This window comes from Lithobates pipiens, unplaced genomic scaffold (genome assembly GCF_037356315.1).
Source record: "Lithobates pipiens isolate NorthernLeopardFrog02 unplaced genomic scaffold, aLitPip1_a1.2 Scaffold_1, whole genome shotgun sequence".
NCBI classification, from domain to species: Eukaryota; Metazoa; Chordata; class Amphibia; order Anura; family Ranidae; genus Lithobates; species Lithobates pipiens.
The window spans coordinates 182,697,424-182,718,641 of NW_027507685.1; the positions used below are offsets into that span (position 1 = coordinate 182,697,424).

The 21,218-nt window shown below is 42.6% G+C and overlaps 1 protein-coding gene across 8 annotated transcripts in view; it reads right to left on the bottom strand.

Moving 5' to 3' along the window:
• MVB12B (multivesicular body subunit 12B) overlaps window positions 1–21,218 on the bottom strand; it is a 270,594-nt gene that overhangs the window by 29,255 nt on the left and 220,121 nt on the right. For all 8 annotated transcript variants that reach the window (XM_077478994.1, XM_077478988.1, XM_077478989.1 and 5 more), the window contains 2 exons: window positions 9,524–9,579; window positions 4,069–4,128 (listed from right to left, as the gene is read on the bottom strand). In XM_077478994.1, coding sequence (XP_077335120.1) covers window positions 4,069–4,128; window positions 9,524–9,579 — 116 coding nt within the window. The remainder of the gene's footprint in view (window positions 1–4,068; window positions 4,129–9,523; window positions 9,580–21,218) is intronic.

Here is a 21,218-nt window from a genome sequence, read left to right on the forward strand (position 1 = left end):
AGGAAATGGGATGAATGATGTTGGCACTGTGGGGAAAATCTCTAGATTGAATGGGAGAATTGCAGCAAAAGTAGTTTTTTGCTTTTTGTTTTTTTTAATCTTTTAATGAATGGGCTATTTCATTTTTTTATATATTTTTTTTCCTGGAGCTCTGCCTTTAATTTTTTTTGTGTCAAGAGTAATCGTCTTAAATAAACTCACAGTAATCAATTACAGATCTGTTTTGAGGAGTTTAGAGTAGAACGACTAAATCTGGGCATAAAATTGGAGATATCACCAGCCACAGTATTGTAATATCAGCTGCTCAAAGGATACTGTGCTCACCCAGCATGTAAAACCACTGTTTAGTGTACTATATGTATTTAAAAGGAGAAGTCCAGCCTGAGCTCCTTTGGCTGGATTTCTCCTATGGATCACATTCATTTTGCACTCCTGTGACCCGTTTTCAGAGAGCGATCTGAAATCCGCTCTCTGCTGATGTCACTGAAATCAGTCAAGGCACCGCATCAGCCCAACTCTAGGAGTCTCGATCCGCCAGGTGCCTGGACTGATGGCCATCTCATCCTCAGCAAGCCGCTGAGAGCCTGAGATGGCCGCTCTGTCCCTCAACAGCTCAGCGCTCCAGTGAGCATGGAGGAGCAGAGCAGGAGAGCTGCTGATTGAAAGTCAGCAGAGAATCGAGCCATTGGCAATGTTTGGTGTCTCGGTTCTCAGTGAAGAGGCGGCGAGGGACAGATGCAGTATCGGACAGATACTGCATCCACCTAGGTAAGGATGATTCTGCAAAAGAGTGCAAACCCACACTTCTCTTTTAAATACGGTCTACATATATTCAACTGATTCCAAAAATAGTACTGGTACTTAACCTTTTGGTGCCTACATAACACAAATGTGTGATTGCACAGAGGATGGGCTTTAATGCCCACACAATGCACATATGTCCATGTCCATGGATGGCTGAGGTTTCTGTGCTAAAAAAGTGTGCTCACTGTGCAATCCCCAGCACATTGACCTGTCAGACAGTTCTCAGACTCTAGTAATCCAAGCCAATCAGTGGTCACAGGATCGGATAGTCCTCCCCATTCCCTGAGCGTAGAAGACCCAGTTAAAGTGACACTGGGGATGGGCGGAAAGGTGTTTACACAAACATGCTGCAGAGATGACAACTAGAAGAATGGGAAGAACAGATTTCCTTATAGAGAAGCAACTAGATTCAGTTTTTTTGTAGAAATGTATGGGTTGCTAGGTATAGATGAACTGATGGCAAAACTGTCAAACAATACCCCCCCCAAAGCTTTCTCCTTGCTCAGCACATAAAGATGTCAAGTCCACGCTAATTGGCTCTTAAAAAGACACAAATTAGATATGTGCGGCAAACGGCAATTATAATCAAGATGAATCTCTCACCATTAGGGAACAGGAGCTTGGTGAAAAGGATGGAGTATAGATAAGTACAATAAAATGCAGAGGAGTAGGTATGATGGACAGTTTGGTCTGTTACGTGAAATAAACAGATGCTAGGGAAGAATTACAGAGTGTTCTACACACAATTCCCTGCATGAAAGTCCTGTAACAATGGCATTGCACATTTTTTATTTTTATTTTTTTTATTATTTTTACATGCTTTTTGTTTTATGTTTTCTACACACAAATGTGATCACTATTTGGAGTTACCCCCTCCCTTCATTTTGTTTCCTACAAAAACATTCCTTGTAGACAGACGCTGATTATTGCAAAAATGCAATAGCATATTTTCCTCAGGGGCACATAACATATATATATATATATATGTATGTGATATTGTACAAATAATATCAAGCTTTGTCTCACGAAGCTCATACACAACCCATATGTTCCCAACTAATAGGACTAGCTTTGTGTATGGCTGTTAGTAATTGCAGAGAGACGGCGGGTTAATACATGAGCAATAACAGCTGATTTCCAAGAGAAAATGGGGAAACAATCTCATCAGTCCACTTGCAATTATGTTTAAGCAGTATTGTACCCAAAAACAAAAAAATGCTACTATATTGCTGCTTACCAATTCTAAAGCCGGTCATAGACTCATCAAAATGTGTCTGAATCAGCAGGAACTGGCTAAATTTCAATCCATCTATAGGCAGGCTGGTTGTACTGAATGAAGTTAATCTATTGAACCAGCCTGCCATTGTTTTTTCTCAATCACTGCTGGTGCCCAGTGGTGGTCATTGTATTCTGACAGCTGGAAAACCTCGCTCTGTCAGAGTACAATGGAGCTACGGGAGGAATTCCGCTATCAATACTGACTGTGTTGATGTGAAAATTTAATTTTCTTTTTTTCCTTGGTGAAAGGAAAGAAAATGTCATAATGTATGGCCTGTCTAGGATGATCTGGCCAAAACTGGCAAAAGTCTATTTTTCAACTTGGTTCAACATACCAAGCTGTCCAGCAAAAATGGCAGATAGAGGGTTGAGATAAACACTATGCTTGCAATGGTCAGCTTTTATTCATTTACTGTATGTAAAAAATAATAAAACATTTTTTTTCTGTAACTGCATATCAAGTGTTTTTGATTTGTTAGACAAGCCCATCTAAATCTGCTAATGCATCTAAAACAACCTTCTCCAAGACTGACAATGCTGTTGTCCAAAGATGTCCATGTTGTTCCCCAAAAAGTGGAGCCACCCTAATGGTCTCATTGGTTTTCTGAAGAGTGATTCATGGTGGATCACTTTTCAGAGGGCACTTGGCAAGTGGCTGGGAGGTGTCATGTCCCCTCCTTACTGGCCATTTTAAACCATAAACCCCTGTTCAAGTCGGGCAAATTTGACATGCAGTTTGACCTGTCAAATCGCAGCCTATTGCCGGCAATGTCACTGTCAGAATCGGTGTAAGGCCGCGTACACACGCGGGGACTGTTCGCTCAACTTTGTCCGCTGAACAGTGTTTCAGCGGACAGTCCGCTCGTGTGTGGGCTTTCAGCGGACAGTTTCAGCGAACAGTCTGCTGAACAAGGTTTTTCGGAATTTCCGAAAAACTGTCCGCTGAAACCTTGTTTCAGCGAACAGTCCCCTCGTGTGTAGGCTTGTTCGTCAAACAAAGTTCCGCGCATGCTCAGAAAGAATTTATACGCCGAAGGTTGCATTGCAGTGTATAGGACGTCGTTTTCTAGTCCCGTCGTACGTGCCATTCACGTCATCGCGCACGGTTTCAGCAAACTGTTCGTACGTCGTGTGTGGTCATGTCCGTCCATGCTAATTTTGAGCGGACTGTCCGCTGAAACTGTTTGACGAACAAAGTTGAGCGAACAGTCCCCGCGTGTGTACGCGGCCTAACGCCAACTTTGTGGTGCCGCACCGATACGCAAAAGTAGTTCCTGCACTACTTTAGGGGACTTCGGGGGTGATTTCAATAGACATCTGTGCATGAACCCGTACAAACTCGCACTGAAATGTTGGTTTTGAAATTGTGTAAGTTCAGCTGAACTTGTACGGTTTCAAACCCACATTCAGTGTGAACTTAGGATAAAAGCCCACTCCTTCCCGCTCATGTTGCAGCACAGCCCCAACTGCTTTGGTATTACCTGCTGAACTCTACAGGGAGCATAATACTCTCTACAACACATGTATGCAACCCCGTTTAGTTGCCTTGGCAGCTTGGGGGGGGGGGGGAGTGCAATTGTGTGCAGTAAAAATGATGCTCAACCACCTATATTTACTGTCCCCTCAACCGCAAGTGTAAGTTTAGCCTAAGACAGAAAGTGTGTTATTGGCCGGATCACCAGGTAAAAAAAAAGAAGAAAAAAAAAAAAGCCTAAGACCCTCTTTCCATGCCTCTAAAATGAGCGGAGGTTTAGCACGAACAAGGCCACGGCTCGGTGTGAAAGGAGTCTAAAAAAGAAAAATGAATGCAGCCATCACATTTAGGGATTGGTAAGCTGCAATATGTAACATTTTTGTTTTAAATTCCATTTTAAAATGAATCCCAGGTTAAAAATCATGGAGCGTTTGGTGGGAACGCAATGATATTGATGACAGGCAGATTGTCTCTTTAGTGTGCAACAGAGCCTCTTATTTTATTTTTCTTACCTCTTTCTCTATTTCTGCCAGAGACTTTATTGTAATTCCCAGAAGGTCAACCTGCTGCATCTAAAATAAGAAAAAAAAATTCAAAAATAAAAAGATCTTCAGTTAAAAAGCAGACATTAAGTAATCTAAAAGTATATGACAGACACAATTAATAAATACTCCAAGCTTTGAGTGACATTTGAACTCTTTAACTAAAGTGACTTGCAGTTTGTCTATTTGACCACTTGAGGGCAGAAAAGCCAAAGGAATTTCAACAATCAAGACAACAAGTATTAATTCTGGATCACGTGGCTATGTATTCCTGCGTCTAATTAAAAAAATGTTTTGTGTATACAAAAAATGTCCATATTTAGTTAAACAGATTCTTACAAAAACAATACTTTATAACGCCTGCAATATGATAGAATGTATGCTTTTATATATAAACATCAAAAATGTACCATTCTTTAGGGCAGATTTACATTGCATAGCACAACACAATCGCTCCTTCTAGTCTGAACCACATTCTCATTTGGACTTACACAGCAAAGTACAACGCTCTGTATTGCTTTCCCTAAAAAAATACATTTACATGACTCTTAAAGGAAATATCCCTTTGGTACAAAAGCGATGTTCAACTTCAAATTCATTTAGTTATGATCTCCCATAATTACAAATGTCAATGTATCCAGTTTTTAAAGGTTGACATCCTGTCTCCAGAATAACGTGATTACAAAGATTAGGCCTATGAAATGGGAATTGTAGATATAGATGTTATCAGGTTTGGGTGGAAGACCAGCTGAACTGGTGCCTATGGAGGCAGCTTAACGGCAGGTTGCTATGTGGAGGGTATAGAGGGAATCGCTTCCAGTTGGCATATCCCAATTGTAGGTGACAGACTCCCTTAGATGTTCTTATAGCATTTTGATCCTTACAAAGCACAAGTAAATGAAACCAGATTAGTAAAGATCTTTTCTTTAGAAAGTCTGAGAAAACGCCAGCCAGTAACTATAAAGGTTCTTCGCTTTCTACTGGTATGTCAACATTTTTCGTTATTGGATAATATGGCTTATTTGTTTGCCGGGCACCCATCAAACTATATGGAACTAGTTTAAACTGTAAATTAATTCAGTATTGTATATCATTATTATGAATAACTACTAATAATAGTATTATTATATTATTATTTGTGCCTCATATATAAATTTAGGGAAATGAAAGGTTTAGCTTATAAAATGCAACCATATTCCAGCTGTCACTCTTTATTATACGAAGGGTAGCATTTTCTTTGTCACCACAAGTTCCACCCAAAAGTGGAACCTCCGTTTATATGCTTTGACCTCCCCCCAGTGCCACATTTGGCACCTTTCAAGGGGGGTGGGGGAGAAACGGGTACCTGTTTTTTTGACAGCTACCTTTCCCCACGGCGCCGTCCCTCAGGAAGTTTGGCCCCCTCCTCCTTCCTCCGCCGCCGGACCAGTTAGAAAGCGCAGCACATGTCGCGTATACGCAGCAGGGAACCGGCTGTGAATCCGAAAGGCTTCACTGCCGCCTTCCCTTACGGCGATTGCCGGCGGCAGCACCCAACAGCTCATACGAAAATCGGCTGGGGTGCCAACATCGTGGGCTCCCTGGACAGGTAAGTTGTCCATATATTAAAAGTCAGCAGCTACAGTATTTTTTTCCCTAGGTGGAACACCACTTTAATGATCTTTTAACTTATAGCAGAAATCTACATTTTTCTGCCAATAATGACCTGTGTTCTCAGCAATAAATGTAGTACACAAATAGGGGACAAAACAGCCACACATACTGGCAGTAAACTGTCCACTTGCAGACTTACAGAGGGGAAAATAATTATTTGATCCTCTGCAGGTTTTGTAAGTTTGCCCATTTACAAAGAAATGAAGGGTCTATAATTGTTATCATAGATGTATTTTAAATGAGAGACACAGAATATGAGCCAAAAATACAGAAAAAAAGACTCATGCTACAAATGTTATAAATTGAATTGCAGTTCAGTGATCGGTGTGAGCTAGCAGGATGGTAAAAAAAAGTCCTGCTAGTAGCATCTTTGGAGCGGTGTATACACCGCTCCTGCCCGTTGAAATCAATGGGGCAGCGCGGCTATACCGCCGGCAAAGCGCCCCTGCAGAAGCACTTTGCGGTGGTTTTAAACTCTCTCGGCCACTAGCGGGGGTATAACCCACCCTGATAGTGGCTGAATAGCACAGCAAATCCGATGGTAAAGCACCGCTAAAAATAGCGGCACTTTACAGCCGACGCATCTTCCGTCCCAGAGTGAAAGGGGCTTTAAGGTTTCTTGGCTGTCGCTTGGCAACTCGAAGTTTCGACTCCCTCCATAAATTTTCTATAGGCTTTATGTCTGGAGACCGGCTAGGCCACTCCATGACCTTAATGTGCTTCTTCTTGAGCCACTCCTTTGCTGCCTTGGTAGTATGTTTCCGGTCATTGCCATGCTGAAAGACCCATCTACGACCCATCTTCAGTGTTCTGGCTGAGGGAAGGTGGTTCTCATTGGCCCCTCAATGCGGCAAAGTTGGCCTGTACCTTTATCAGAGAAACGGCTCCAAAGTATAATATTTCCACCTCCATACTTGACTGTAGGATGGTGGTCTTAGGGTCATAGTCAGTCAGCATTTTTCATCACAGTCAGATTAATGCAAAAGAGCTCAATTTTGGTCTCATCTGACCACAGGACTTTCTCCCAATCTGCCTCTGAATCATTTCTTATTATACAGGATTTATATAGCGCCAACAGTTTGCGAAGCGCTTTACAACATGAGGACAGACAGTACAGTTACAAAATAATTCAATATACAGGCGGAATCGGAGGGCCCTGCTTGTTAGAGCTGAGAATCTAGAAGGGAGGGTCAGGTGAAACAAGGTAATAACTGTGGGGAATGAACCGATGGAGAAAATGAAAATACAGTTGTTAGGTGTGGGTAGGGTAGGCTTCTCTGAAGAGGAGGGTTTTCAGGGATTGTCTAAAAGCTAATAGAGTAGGAGATAAATCAGACAGGTTAGGGTAAGGAGTGCCATAGGAGGTGAGGACAGGAGGTCTTGAGAAGAATGACGAGAACGATTAGGTTGGTATTTTGAGACTAGGCTAGTGACGTAGCTGGGGGCTAAATTGTGGATGGCTTTGAAAGTTGTGGTTAGTATTTTTAATTTAATTTGTTGAGTGAGCGGGAGCCAGTGGAGGGATTGACAGAGAGGAGTAGCAGACACAGAGTGATTGGCAAGATGGATGAGTCTGGCAGCAGCATTCATGATGGATTGAAGGGGGGATAGCCTAGGTCAGTGATGGCGAACCTTGGCACTCCAGATGTTTTGGAACTACAATTCCCAGGATACTCATCTACACTGAAGAGTGCATGAGCATCATGGGAAATGTAGTTCCAAAACATCTGGGGTGCCAAGGTTCGCCATCACTGGCCTAGGTAGAGGTAAGCCAATGAGTACGGAGTTGCAGTAGTCGAGGCGAGAGATGGCCAGGGAGTGAATTAAGAGCTTTGTTGTGTCATTGGGTAGAAAGGGACGTATTTTGGAGGCGTTGCGGTGGCAAGATTTGGACAGTAATTGAACCTGGGGCTTAAAGATTAGGATGTTTATTGGCAAACTTCAGACGGGCATGTACATGTACTTTCTTGAGGAGGGGGACCTTTGCAAGCACTGCAGGATTTCAATCCATGCCAATCTCCTTATTGGCCTACCTCTACACAGCGTACCCCTCCCTACAGTCTATCATGAGTACTGCTAGACGCCTTCAACTTACTAACAGTTCAGTGCCTGCCACCCATCTCTGCCAATCCCTTCACTGGATTCCTTTCACTGAACAAAGTATAAATCTCAAAATTACAAACACAAAAATACAAAGCTAACCACAACTCTGCCCTGAGGTGAATCACTAATCTTGTCTCAAAATATCACCTATCTCAGTGATGGTGAACCTATGGCATGCGTGCCACAGCTGGCCCACAGAGACCTCTCTGTGGGCATGTGAGCAATACGTGGAAGAAGAGCGCACACTGACTGACCATTGCCAGTGCGCGCCCCCCCCCAGCAACACAGCAATACACTGCAAGGACTAAGACATCACTATATATGGTAGCCTGGCATTGTGATCTGCGCCGAGGATCTAGGGCTGGCAGGGCCTTTATTCAGGCAACACCAATGAGATCATTATCAATGGAAGCCCATGGTGCTGTCATCACCTGTCCAGGACATAAACCATGCCTGTATCACATACGGAAGATCTTTTTCAAATAGAAGCCTTGCTATTGTGATCTGTGCTGGGGATCCAGGGTTACCATCTTCTGTCCAGGCTATAGCAATAGGCCTGGATATAGTCTCTGACCATGTCCACAGTCTGACCAGCTCTTGTACCATGTCCACAGTCTGACCAGCTCTTGTACCATTTATGCAGTCTCTGACCATCTCCTGTACCATTCCTGCAGTCTCTGACCATCTCCTGTACCATTCCTGCAGTCTCTGACCATCTCCTCTATCATTCCTGCAGTCTCTGACCATCTCCTCTATCATTCCTGCAGTCTCTGACCATCTCCTCTATCATTCCTGCAGTCTCTGACCATCTCCTCTATCATGTCTGCAGTCTCTGACCATCTTCTGTATCATGTCTGCAGTCTCTGACCATCCCATGTACCATGCCTGATGTTTTTTTTTCAATACTGTATGATTGAAACGATTAATTAAAAAGTCTAATATGATCCAATTATATATATATAAATTTTTTTTTTTTTTTTTTAAACTGTCCATTTCGGTTTTCGATTTTCAGTCAAATGCATCCTGAGTGTTCCGCTTCAGTCCACTTCTACAGCCCCCTTTTTTTTATAAGCACTTACAAGCAGGAACATCCTAATACATTAGTCTTGAATTGTTTTGCAACTGTACTGTCTCCCTTAATTTTGTAAAGTTGGTGGCAGATAAATCCTGTAAAAAGACTAATAAAGACCATTATTGGACCTTGGATCAAACCTGGCCACACACTTCCCCTGGTCTCAGAACTCCTTTGATCACTTGATGCTTCATGAAGGCTTGTCTGTGACCCCCTACAGAAAAGGCCGACTAGTTCACCATGATCACAAACTGGCTCTCCTAAGGTCCTTTACTGGCATTGTCTTACTCATCAGCATAAGGAACCCGGTTGCCATGTCAGGTCAATGCAGTATTTGTTACCAGTCTCCTGGCTGTGCAATCTGTCTAATAGAGATCCTACACAGAACCTTTCAGATGCCCAGGCTGAAAGAGAGCCGACCATCTGCACTTCAGGCGCCAAAGTCCAGTAGAAGTGGGTATTCAGCCTAAAGTCTGATATAAAAAAAAAACAAAAAAAAAAACTTCTTTGCAGAGAAAGGGAGGTAGCCAAATGTAACGGCTCTGCTCTGAGAGAGCACATCTCCTTTAAAAATATGATCCTACGGTGACTACTTACCGCTTCTGATGCACAGGCAAACTTCTCAGATATCATGAAGGGAACACCATCCATTGCTGAAACATATAAAATTCCTGTTAGAGAGCATAGGATTGTAACATAGCACATTTAAACAAGCAGCAAAAATCTTTTGGTCACCAACACACAATTAAAAATTGTTTGGCCATTGACCCACAAACCTCTCAGACCCACAGAACATCGTGTGTAGCTGCACTTTGCTCCATGTGACAAGACACATATAGAAAAAAGAAAGGTGTCTCCTCTGCACTAAGCCAGCCCACGTCATTCTCGTCCATGTGTCTGTCAAACCATGGTGTGCAGGAACAGCTCGGTATAACAAGCCGTCTCTGTGTCACCTGCAGTCATTAAAACTGAAGCCGCTTCATCTGGGCGTTGTGCCACTGTATGGAATACGGAGAGGAAAACCCATGCCAAGGGCTCAGCAGTGTAATTAGCATCCTCCTAAACAAACGAGCTTCCACACAGCTGTAATTAAGCAAGCTTGTAATTAAGCCGATGCCCTTTATCATACAGATCATGCTTAAAAACGCTTTGAAGGATGGACGTGCTATTAATGCGATAATGTCAAATCACAGATATTTACCAAGGCTGTCGCTGTTTCTTCAGTTCCAGGACATACAAAACATATTCTGAAAATCTATCATAGAAAATCTATCATAAAAAGTGCTAATCTGGCTTTAACTGTTCAAATAAAAATAAATAAAAAATACATAATTACAGTTTTCTGCAGTGTTGCTACTGCAGTGCATGTTTTGTTTCCCTAAAGCAGGGGTCTTCAAACTTTGGAAACAAAGGGCCAGTTTATTGCCCTTGAAACCTTAGGGGGGACAGACTGGGCAGTTGAAGTCGAAAATTCCATAGGCTTGGTGGTGAGTGAGAGCAAAAACATTACATTATTGGTGTCAGTGAGAGGAATAGTGCCCCATCATTGAGGATAGTGGGATGAATAGTGCCCCACAATTTGTGTCAGCAGAAGGAATAATGCCCCACCATTTGTGTCAGCAAGAGGAATAATGCCCCTTCATTTGTGTCAGCAAAAGGAATAATGCCCCATCATTTGTGTCAGGAGGAGGAATAAAGTCCCATAATTGCTGTCAGTGGGAAAATGAGTTCCCCATCTCTGGTGTCAGTGGAAGGAATAGTACCCCATTGTTGGTGTCACTGGGAGGAATAATGCCCCATAATTGGTGTCAGTGAGAGAATTAGTTCCCCATCTGTGGTGTCAGTGGGAGGAATAGTGCCCCATCATTGGTGCACTTGGAGATTTAGTTCCCTATATCTGGTGTTAGTGGGAGATATAGTGCCCCATCATCAGTGTTCAGTGGGAGGAATACTGCCCCATCTTTGGTTTAGTGAGAGGAATAGTGCCCCAAGGGCCGAATAAAGACAAGCAAAGTCACATCTGGCCTGCGGGCTGCATTTTGGAGACCCCTTCTTTAAAGGATTGCATTAAGAGCAAAATGCCCAAGTGCACTATAATTCTAACATGCAGCTCAATGTTCAGGTGTGTACGTTTCAAAACCCTTTCCCAATTTATCAACTTAAGACTGAACCCCAGGTATGAGCTTAAAATGTCATACATACACTGGACCAATAAAAAAAGTATGCATAACTCATACCTGATAGACCGCTGTGGAAGTTGAGTCACTGTAGTAGTTGGCGCTACAATGATCGCCGTGATCTTTTGGATCTTTGACTGAGCTGCTGCCCCATTAACACTGAACAGAGGAGTCAATGAGTTGGCACAGCTGCCATTCATAAAACACCTTGCATATATTGGATTTTTTTATGAATACATGGAGTTCTCTGGTAGTAAGAGGTAGAACAGAGGGGTGGTAATATGATCTTCACCTTGTCCAATCAAGTAATTCCTTTAAAAAAATAGAAGGTGTTACGTGAATGGTGGCAGTGCAGAGTTGGCAAACTCCTGGGGTCAGTGTGCAGTGGTGCAGCCACTTGGCTCAGGACCTTGTAAGATCATGGCCATTGCTGTATTAGTGCCAACTACTACAGTGAATATAAGTTCCCCCAGCGGTTCCTCAGGTATGCAATAAACATACCTTGGTTCAAACCGAACCAATGCAAGTATGCAATTAGGATAACACCTGGAGCTTGGCTTTAAATGTACAAAAGCATGACTAGGCTTTTCTTTATAGCCTACCATAGCACCATCTAAAAATACATTTCAATTTGGGGAAAAAAAAAATCTACTTCTTTGTGGCTTGCATATTATCACAGCACACATTAAAAGAGGAGCTGTAAGCAAACATTAAAACACAAGTCAATCCAGTAAGGTATTCCCAAAAATGTACTCCTACACAGTGGCAGCTGGTGCTCAATATTTGGGGGGGGGGGGGGGGGGGGGTAAGCGGCAAACAAACCTCCCCCCTCCCGGTGGGAGAAAAATGGGAAGGCGGCCTTACCTAGGAGATGACAAGGATCGAGGACGAGGGGTAGGGCTGCTGCTCCTTGCTTCAGCTGAGGGAAGAGCAGAGGCTTGTCCTCCTGGCCGAATAGGACCTGATTAGCCGGGAGTCTTAAGACTCTCAGCTTGCCGATTGGCCGGAAGAAGAATTAAGAAGACCATAGCAAATATAAATTTGCTATTGTCACACAACTGGGTGGGCTCAGCGAGCTGCACCTGGGCCCACCCTTTTTGAAGCCAATTAGAGCCTCAGGCTCTAATCATGTGCTTCCAAAAAATAAATCATTAAAATCCACTTGTCCGGCGCCCTGCATGGAGATTAAGGGTTGGGTGCATGGATTGGCCGCCACTGCTTCTATATCAACTAGCTTAAGTATGTGAACCTGTCTTCAGAACGGCCTCCTGTAATCCCTGTCCAGGGAGAGGGGGAAGCATCAGCCTGATCCAATCAAGACTCTACTGCTTTGTGCAGTGCTTTTCAGGCTTAAAGGGGTTGTAAAGGTAAATGTTTTTTCACCTTAATGCATTCTATGCATTAAGGTGAAAAAACATCTGACAGTCCCGGCGCCCCCAGCCCCCCCGTTTTACTTACCTGACCCCTCGAAAGTCCCGCGCTCGTCCCCCGACATCCTTTCCACCGTTCAGCCTGGCCGCTGATTGGCTGGAGTGGATGGATGGAAAGCAGCGCAGCCATTGGCTCGTGCTGCTGTCAATCACATCCACTGACGCGTAGAGCGCCGGGGCCGTGTGATACAGTGAGCGGCTATAGCCGCTGGCTGTATCGCGGGAGCGCGCCCGCAGATGCTTCTCACAATGCGAGGGAGCTCGCATGAATGTGAGAAGCATCTGCGGGAGGAAGCCGAGACAGCCGCCGAGGGACCCCAGAAGAGCTGCACAGTGGAGGTAAGTATAACATGTTTGTTATTTTAAATAAATAAAAAAATTCCCTTTAACCAATATTCTCTCCTGTGTGCTAGTTCGTGCCTAAAGCACTGCACAAAGCAATAAAGCAGGGGTCTGCAAACTGCTGCCCATTGCTTGCATTTATCCAGTCTTTGGAGCGCTACTCCTCCAACTGACACCAAATGATGGGACATCATCATCTTCCACTGATGACGAGGCATTTTCTGTTCCCACTGGCCACAGTCTGACCCAACTAAAGCCTGAAAGACAGTAAACTGGCCTTTTGCTCAAAAACTTTGCAGAACCCTGCAATAGAGTCCTGATTATCTTAAGATGATGCTTCCCCTTGTTGGGTCCTGGACTAATTCTTAATCCTGGAATATGCTGGACCTGTACTTTTTTAGTGCTTATACAAACTATTGAAATCCTAAAGTAACTGAAAATTAAAAATGTATGAAACTACAAAATCATGTTTTCTGTTCAGAGTCATTAGAAGAATGTAATTCTGCTTGTAAAAATGCTGCTGTGATCTGACTTCTTGTTGGGTGGCTGTGTTCGTTCTCCATGGTCCCACAGTATGTTAGAAGCAGCCGCTCTCTTCTGCTAACTCCAAAAATGAACTAGGCGCTATGGACTAGGAGATGTGTAGTATACATAGAAAAAGGGCACATGGCCACAACTAACGTGCATTGCTTTTACCAAGCAAATATGAAGGGGGGAAAGGAAAGCTTCAACTAGGAGGACAGTATATGGAGGCAGAAAAACACAGAAACATAGGTTATAGTGCCAATAAGTACTGGATGTGTAATATTGGATTATTTTTAGATAATAAGGAGATTGTTCATATTACTCAGGTGGTGGTTGGGGCTGTGCTCACCTCCCCATGTTTGTATTTTTTTGCTCTTTGGGATGTTGGACATCATTGCCAGCAAGGCTAAGGTATATCATTGGTTTGTGGACAACACCCAAAAAGTTGGAATACCGATGTGCAGATTCCTTCTCCCTGCACCACTTCCATATGAGTCAAACCTAATAATCTGATTCCTGGATGATACAAGGGATTTAGACTTGATGTTCGACGATAGGGTTTTGCCATGAGAGGAGGAGAAGCAATGAAGTTCTCCACTTGTACAAAGCATGATGAATAATGTAGATGTAGTGGTGTATGAAATTAAGGAGGAATATTCTTGCCAGGGAACCCCTACACTTCCCTAGCAAGCTCCACATAAGTCTGTGGCCAACCATTCGTGTTCAAGTTTTCTGAGCTTACGTTGTGGATGCTTATTAGTGGATATGCTACAGCTGAGCTTACAGTCACAAAAACATCCGTGTTCCTGAAGAAGCGGAGGTTACATCCGGGAAACATTGTAAGTGAGAGCTTTATTGCAAAACGTAACCAGTTCAGAGTTTATCTGATATTATGTTTCAATAGACTGGATAACAGAGTACATCATTATAACAGATAATGGATGTTGGGCAGGGACAGGTATACAAGTGAGGAGCTAGTATGATGTATTTGGACACAATAGAATTTTAATATGATATTATTAAAGTTGTACTGATTTTATAATAATTTTACAAGTCTTGTCTTGGTACCTTAAAAGTCTATTATTTCTTCAATCTCGAACCATAATTTGTAAAAGAATTCGAACCAGATTTTGCAGATCAGTAACAAATTAATGCAAACTGGGTCTTTGTTTTACAATCTTCTACAAATGAAGGGTGGAAGTGTGAGCAAATCTTCAGAAGGTCTATACAGATGAACTGCTATTAGTTACAGAGAGTGTGAAAACAGCATAAACCTTGATTGTAGTACATAGAGACGTGGTACATAGGGATCATGCCCCTTTATCTTGGCAGTATGTCTATGTACAATTTTCAGAAGTTACTGACATATCTAGGAGAGGAACTACAAGGGTACCTTATAAACACACTTATAGCAGTACATGATTATCTCTGCAGACTACCGATATAATGAGAAAATAGCAACAAATACAAACTCTATGGCTTATTTACAGAAACTTTCAAAGAGAGAATTCTGGCTGTCACAATTTTAGTACAGGTACAAAAAAAGTGGAGTTGTAAAACTGAAATGAAGAATGAACAACACATATCCTTCTATAGTGTGTATGTGCCTCAATGCAAAGATCTTTGTGCGATTTCTGTCTTTTCTCTCATTCCTCTATCTGCAGGAGTCACTTTTGACAGTCTATGCAAACGCCAGTCAATCCCAAGAGAAGGCTTGCCATTTCCAGCACACAGTCTGATTGACAGCCTCAGCTATGCATGTTTTCATATGAGATGGCCTAGAGGAGGTGTGTCCATTACTTCCACTCAGCTCCCTGCTCTATGTTGTGACTAAAATGCTTACCTTTCCTGGATAAAAATGCTGGTGCAAGGTCCCACTTGGGCTCCCTTCACAGCCGCTCTGCTCCGCAGGAGATCCATGCGCAGATCCCCTGCAGAATCGGAGCTGAATGGGACGAATGTCAGTGTTTCAAAATAGAAACATAGAAAAATGCCTGGTGGTCCCAGCCTGGGTTGACAGACGTGGCGGAGAATCTTTGTTGGCAATACTACTTAACCATCTAGTAAGCCACTTGAAATCAGGGCTTTCTCAGAAAATAGGGGCAGGAACTTAACCATGACCCCCAACTCCACACACTAAACTGCATCAAATAGTGGGTGTGGTTACATTTTATGACAAACAGTGGAAGGGTCTTAAAGGGGCAGTTAATACAAGGGGTGCATTATGTATAGATTGCAGAGTTCAGGGGGGAGTGCAGAGTTGTGCTACATGTAGAGTTCGGGGGGGGGGTGCTATGTGCAGAGTTCAGGGGTGCGCTGCACACACAAAGCAGAGTTCAGCCTGCTTCCACAGCTGCTTACCTCTGCATCCCCCATCCACATCTCACCCCTCTTCAGCTCTGACCTCTGCATGCACCCCCTTCCCTCCACCTTCACCCTTCCTGCTTAAAAGCTCCACCATCTTCCCACTATCTTACTTGTGTTGCTGTATTAGGCTGAAACACCCAGCCAGCTCTAGTACCTCCCTGCACATTGTAGGTGGCTCTGCCTCTCACACTTGCAGGAAGATCGTCCAGTGGGAGAGTCAGGATATGCGCTGCACCCCAAGCATCTGCATCTCCCTTGTCCCCATCCTGCACTCAGTGGGAGCCACACAGGAGATCAGATCTGTGTAAGTCATTGGGAGACATGCTGTCACTTGTAAACACAGAAGCCGGGCTTCTGTTATTGCAAGTGATAGTGGTGAGCAGGGGGACTGAGCCAGAGATGGTGGAACTGCCCTGACTGCCCAGTGTTACTCGTGCAGGTCTACTTTAGATTATGTGTGTACCATATAGGCATCCACCTCGTCTGCTTGGACAAGACTGATGATTAATGGACCTGCCCCCGTACCTCCCACCCTGCCTGTCTATTGTTTTACTTGGCTATAGTGTGTGACCATATACCAATATCTTGCCTAAACTCCTGAAGAAGCGCTGACGCAAGCAACTTATGGAGCAGTGATGGTGAACCTTGGCACCCCAGATGTTTTGGAACTACATTTCCCATGAGGCTCCTGCACTCTGCACTGTAGATGAGCCTCATGGGAAATGTAGTTCCAAAACATCTGGGGTGCCAAGGTTCACCATCACTGTTATAGAGCATTATCACACTATACCTGCCTACACCGAGCCTGATTGGACATTGACTTACATTACATTTGGATGCCATACATTTCCCAGGAATGGGTTTTGGCGGTGCTGTATACAATATACTCTCTAGGCAATATGCGTTTTGTGCAATTGTATATATTTTTTCTTTATTCTATATTTTAACTATTTTTTGTAATGAAATAAAATTTTTATTATTAAATCCTGTGTACTTGTGCCTATAATGTCCATGTTATTATCCTTGCATAGTTTTCCAATCACAATATAAAAACATATAACTAAGATACTATCAGGAGTTTTAAGACTATGGCCAGTTATAGCAAAACAGTGACAGATGGAAAACAAAATGATCAAGGTATACGACTAAGAAACATGAAGGCAAGGACGGTCAAGTTAAGACGAGGTTATGCACCGCTACAAAAGGGAGCAAGTTTGCTGTAATGTGCCTCACTACAGGGGTTGTAGAACAACGGCACTCACTCTGACACTTATCTGACATCAGGCTAACTTTTTTTACATCCCTGGTGACAAAACTCAATATTGCTTCTCCTATGAATGACAATTTTCTACTCAGTGCTGAAAACGACATATATTTTACAATTAGTGGCGTTCGATTCAATTGACATTGAACTCCTGATTTGCATAACATTATCATATTTGATGCGAGAGCAAACCTTTCCAGATTGAAAATCTAGTTGAATTGCTAATATTTGGACGAGAACGTTTATAGTTCATTGCTCTGCTCTTTCTATCCAATATCCAAAGCTGCTAGGAGCAATAATCAGGAAACACAACGGACTCATGCCAGGACAGTCAGCCACTATAAAGCGTTATAGCTAACTGGCTCTTGCTTAGCTTCTACCTATTCATCACTGATCAGGGGTCATCATTACTGTGTGCCACTGCAGTTCATTCGAGTAAATTTACAATTCTGTGCTCCATTTACACATACATAGCATGTGTACAGAAAAGATGAATGATGGCAGTAAGTTACCAGCGTTATGACATTTTGTTTAGTGATATATGTATTGGTGTTATTACTAAGAATTATGGTATAATCAAATTGCAGTATACAGTTTAAAAGGAAAACACTTGGTAAAAAAAAAAAGTATTGGAAAAAAAAAAAAAAAAAAAAAAAACCCTATGCCTCTTCAATGTGACTACCCTGCTGCTAAAATGTGCCCCAGACCTCAATGGAAAATTACAGAAGATTTGTTTTAGGTACTCTTAATAATGCAGGGGTAAAAGGATGCTGGGACAGACGCTTTTCTTATCCCACATCTCATTGGTCAAAAGGAACGCACAGGGATGTAGGGAAGTTTGCGGCATCCTTTTAAAGGTAAAAGTATAATGCATTTTCAGCAAGAGGGTTAGTATGCATTAATTCTCTTAGGGCCCGTTCACACCAGATGTTGCTCAACACAGTCCCAAGCCATAGACAAAGCAAAAAGCCCTGTTCCCTATCAAGGCAGTAACACCGCCATATAAAAGAAAAAAAAAAAAGGAAAGAAAAAAACCATGCATTCCTTTTTACAGCGGCAGCAATGCAATCCACCACACCAAACCATGCTGCGGCCAAAAACACTGAATGAAATGCCACTTTTCAATAAAGTTCTTATATTATAAAAACAAAACAAAAACAAAAAAAAGGGTACAGTGGGATGAGCAGTTTACTACACCTGTGATCGTGCAGCATTCTATGCTGCTGGTGTGCATAAGGTATGATTTCGAAATTTTTACAAGTTTGCGCTTCCATATCATCATTGTATTATATAGAAAGATTTTTAGAGTAGCCACACTAGGGAACTTTCTCTTGCTTGGTGCAATTTACTGTGTCAAGATGTATAGAGGAAAGGTTTGTCACTACTCCCAACCAACCCAGGTGTGAATACATGATAAAGAGCAGCCTCAGCCTACATGTCGCCACCAAACCACACACACTGATACATTTTGCACCGCCCATCCTATGATTAAGCCCTCGGTGGGCGGTGCGAAATGTATCAGTGTGTGTGGTTTGGTGGAGACATGTAGGCTGAGGCTGCTCTTTATCATGTATTCACCTGGACTGGTCGGGGGGGGAAGTGATCCTTTTCTCTTTACCTTTACTAACCCCCTGGATTGGTATCAGGACAAGCCTGCACCCCATGTTCTGGAGCACAGGAATATGCTTTCACATCTACTTTGAGTGGCACCATAAGCAAACAGGTTACATTGTAAAGATATCAGCCACACAATGCGGGCATTGTTTTAGCTGAATGGCTGACCCTTGGATTTGCATTGTGAGCAGTAAAGCTCAGCCACTGCTTAAGCAATGTAAAAGCCGGAGCCTCCCTATTTAAATATACTGTAAAAGAAAAATCACAAAAACATTGATATTTACATCAAAGTGATCTTTTTCTTTCAGTTCCTTGAATACAGTGACTGAATTCCCATGGCCTCAGAAATAAGTTTTCTGAGTGGCGTAAGGTCAGTAGTGGACACCTAGGGCATGTGTCATCAAAAGCTTTGCCAGCGTCCAATCACTTGACGGTACCAGCCTATAATCCAGGGTCTATGACTATCCAGCATGTATCCTGTATGATTAAGATACATCTTTACAGATTGCAAGATTGTATCAGCCTGATGATCTACAGGCATTGAATAAATACACAAGCCCTGGAAATGCAGTGCGTTTGGTGGGGGGCAGATCAGACATCTGACAGCATAAGCATATAGCATATAATGTGCCTTCACGCACATCACTGAAGCACCATCCAGAGACCCCCCAAAATGCATATTCAGATTGAGTCTTAATGCTGCATTTGACAAAAAACATAACTTCCCCCCCCCCCTCTCCCAAGCGACAATGCCGAAGCCTGCTGACAGGTCACCTAATTCCTAGGCATTTTTCATTGATGTTTCATGCCCTCATTTCATAGATCTCCATAACCAAGAAGTGTAGAAACAGGGTGTTCCAGGTGGCACTGGGTGGATGAATGAAGGAAATGTTAAGTGTTGACAACTTATGTGGTCAGCTGTCGGATCCTGCTGTTATTCTTTTACTACAGGTTTGCTTTCATTCTAAAAAAAAAAAAAAAAAAAAAAAAAAAAAAAGTCTTATCGTCACCTTGTGTAGCCCAAGCCTAATCTGCGATAGGAAGAAAACGCAAGTCTTCCTTTGTACAATGCAATTTCCTATGTGTAACTGGAGCCCACAGCCACTAAGCAGCGCTCAACTGGCTGTTCACTCGGCGTTCCACATAAATTGACTACATGGATGGCTAAATTCTGCCTGAAATGATAATAAAATATTGCATTAATATGGAAATCATCCTGCTGTTACCATACACTGATTAGTATATAAATTACACCTCATTACATATTACAGCTGAATAAACACACTATGAGTACATGAATTATTTTGTCTGCGATAGAAAGCATTCTGCAGTAGTCTATTCCAATATATCTTGAGCTATCCACCTGTGTCATGTAACCTGCATGTATACAGAATGACTTCCACCAAGAAAAAGAAGCTTGGATTACCATGGTAATTCGGTCTTGTGCCATTTTTCAATGGATCTATCTGTATTGATTCACACATAAAAGAACATATGTAAAAACATTTTTGGAAATAAAGAGTTTAGGGAAAATTGGCAATCTAGCATTTACCTACAATGCCTCGCTTGAAGATTTATAGAAAGGTCATCACCTCCTAAAGCTTCTCTAACTAAAAATAACTAGAAAATAATTCTGCAGTTTAAAGCCTGACCATACTAAAGGTCTTCACGGGTCCCCAAAAGTACCCGTATACCAATTGGGCAGTATTGCCAGAGGCAGTATGAGGCGGAAGCTCAGAGATGGGAGATTATAGAAACCAACAGCAAGAACTTCTAAGTGCTGCCGTTAGCAGATCATTTAGACATTTAAGTAGAACTGGAAGCACAAGCATGAGATCTAGGGAGAGTGGGTGGTAATTGACATGACCTGCCCTAGGCTCTTACATCAGGAATATGACATAGCAGTGACAACTACAATGTAAGGGCCATCTGGGTAGACCCAGGAGGAAACTACTTTTTGAGAAGTACGCCTTCAAAGTACAATTAATATATTCTATAATTACCAATGGGGAAACTACTAGTGTTTCCATGGTCTGGGCAAAAGTCTGCTTTAGGGGAGATCAATATATTTTTTTAAAGACCTTACGTGTTGTCTGTCAGCAAATTTAGCTTGGTTTCAAACAGCTAGGTAATTTATTCAGCAAGCAGATGAATGACAATGTCTCCACGATTAAGCTCGGTCAAGGGTGAAAGTTGTGTGTGTGTGCTTGATCTACTTCCTAATAAAATTACTTGGATGTTTGAAACATCATTGGTGTGTGGCCTGGTTCCTACAGTTTGACTGCCAAGTGGAGGGGGATTGGATCATTGGGCTTTGGCACCCAGCTTGTCCGTTAGACTTAAGGGGATGGAGGTGACCTTGTAACCGTGGGCTTTTGGAAGCTTGGCTTCACTTGCATTCCGCTTGCATCTGAGACCAGTTTGAGAGGTTTCTCAAATCATTCATAGTTCATTGAAAGATGCTTTTCAGTTGTAGTTGACTTCTTTCTAAGAGATGCATTCATCTGTTTCTTTTATAGTTCAGTTTAAAGTGGTTCTAAAGGCTAGACATTTTTTTATCTCAATACATTCCC